The sequence below is a fragment of the Eimeria mitis genome, genomic scaffold (genome assembly GCF_000499745.2).
Source record: "Eimeria mitis Houghton genomic scaffold, Emh_scaff4571, whole genome shotgun sequence".
Lineage (NCBI taxonomy): Eukaryota > Apicomplexa > Conoidasida > Eucoccidiorida > Eimeriidae > Eimeria > Eimeria mitis.
In genome coordinates, this window is record NW_013572883.1 from 2,805 (window position 1) to 4,615 (window position 1,811).

General features: G+C 59.6%; 2 protein-coding genes across 2 annotated transcripts in view; one reads left to right on the plus strand and one right to left on the minus strand.

The window, feature by feature from the left end:
* EMH_0076170 (uncharacterized protein) overlaps window positions 1–29 on the plus strand; it is a gene marked incomplete at both ends in the record, with an annotated part of 1,287 nt that extends 1,258 nt beyond the window's left edge. Inside the window, one exon of the mRNA XM_013499699.1 lies at window positions 1–29. Coding sequence (XP_013355153.1) covers window positions 1–29 — 29 coding nt within the window.
* Window positions 30–740: 711 nt separating this feature from the next.
* Window positions 741–1,349, minus strand: EMH_0076180 (uncharacterized protein; the record flags this gene model as incomplete). The annotated part of the gene is made up of 2 exons (XM_013499700.1): window positions 741–1,055; window positions 1,164–1,349. The coding sequence occupies 2 exons, from the start codon at window positions 1,347–1,349 to the stop codon at window positions 741–743; spliced, it is 501 nt and encodes a 166-aa protein (XP_013355154.1).
* Between the last annotated feature and the right edge of the window lie 462 nt (window positions 1,350–1,811).

Genomic DNA, 1,811 nt, shown 5'->3' on the forward strand with positions numbered 1-1,811 from the left:
GGGCATTTATGGAGCTGATTGGGGGCTGAAGGGCCGAGGCGCCTCGGGGAGCCTCCGCCGGGGAGGCCCAAGTCGGGGCAGCGTCGCAGTGCCGCAGGTTTCGTTGAGTCATGGGGCGGAGGCAGGCGCAGGACAGCCAGCGCTGCAGAGGTCTGGTCGAGGCTCAACTAAGCTTCCAATCAGCGTGCGGAGATATGCAGCGCAGGCTGAGCCTACGGATCCAGCTGCACGAGCAACAGCAGAGGCACTGCTAAGAGAAATGGAAATAAGCCAAACAACAGGGAGCTGGGGAGGGAAGCCAGAAGTGTCCCCTCCAGAGCCCGAAAATTTTGACGAAGCAAGGGGTAGGTTGCAAGCAATGTTGGGTGGCCAGGGGACCTCTTCAAGGGGCACTCTACCACGACAAAGGGAAGAAACACCAAGAACAGAAACTTCATCAGGCACCCTGCCGAGACCTCGAGCAGGGCCACCTTCTCATCCATACTCTTCTCTAGATCGTCGGCACCCCATGAGTCCGCCGGCTTCGCAACAGTCCACTCAAGGCTGGGGAGGGTATGGAATGCCTGGTGGCGCCACCGGAGGCCCGCAAGGCCCATATCTGGGGATACAACGAGGAGCAGAGGGGGCGCATGGAGGGGCTCAACCAGTACAGAGCGGGGCATGGGGACCCCAAATGCCTCCCACACAATCTGAAACTTCCCTAGGGTATGGGGAGAGTTCAGGAAGGCACCTGAGTGGCCCTAGCGTCTCTTCAGGTGCCGCTCCGAGGCAAAGAGAACAAGGAACACAAACCGAAGCTCCCTCAGGAACTGTGCCGAGACATCCTGCAAGGCCGCCTTCTCATCCATTCTCTTCCCTAGATCGTCAGCGTCCCATGAGGCAGTCGGCTCCGCAAGGCTCCGCTCGAGGCTGGGGGGGGTATGGAATGCCTGGTGGCGCCACCGGAGGCCCGCAAGGCCCATATCCGGGCACAGAACGAGGAGCGGACGGACTTCAGGGAGAGACCCACCCATTACACGCCGGGACATGGAGCCTCGAATCGACCTATACACAACCTGGATCTCACACAAAATCTAGGGGAACACAGCAGATGTTGGAAGCAGGACTGCGCGGCCCTGGGGTCCCTATAGGTGGCTCTCTACAGCGAAGAAAAACTGCACCACCAGGGCGAGACACTTCTTCAGCGACCCTGCCGAGACCTCGTCCAGGGCAGCCTCCTCAACGAACCTCTTCTCTACGTCGTGACCATCCCCTGGGGCATCCGATTCCGCCAGAATCCGCTCTAGGCTGGAGAGGGTATGGAATGCCTGGTGGCGCCACCGGAGGCACAGAAGGCCCATATGGCCCATCTCCAAGGGCAGAAGAAGGAACAAAGGGCTCTCAAGGAGTGGCCCAACCACTGCAGAGCGGAGCAACGGGACCCGAATCGCCTCCTGACGGAGGTGATGCTCGCCAAAAATTTGATGAAACTAGGAGGAAGCTGGCAGGGCTACTGGGCGGCCCGGGGGCCTCTTGAAGCACCTTTGTAAGCCGAGGAAGAGAAGAAGCACCGAGAAGAGAAAGTTCTTCGGCGATCCTGCCGACACCTCTAGCAGGGTCGGCTTCTCATCTATTCTCTTCTCTAGATCATGGGGGGCCCATGGGACAGCCGCTTCCGCCAAATTCCACTCAAGGATGGGGAGGGTATGGAAGAACTAGTGGCGCCACCGGAGGCCCACAAGGCCTATATACAAGCACACAATAAGGCGAAGAGGGGTCTCGAAGAGCGGCCTAGTCAGTACTTCATAGGAACCTGGGCAGCCAGCAGGCGA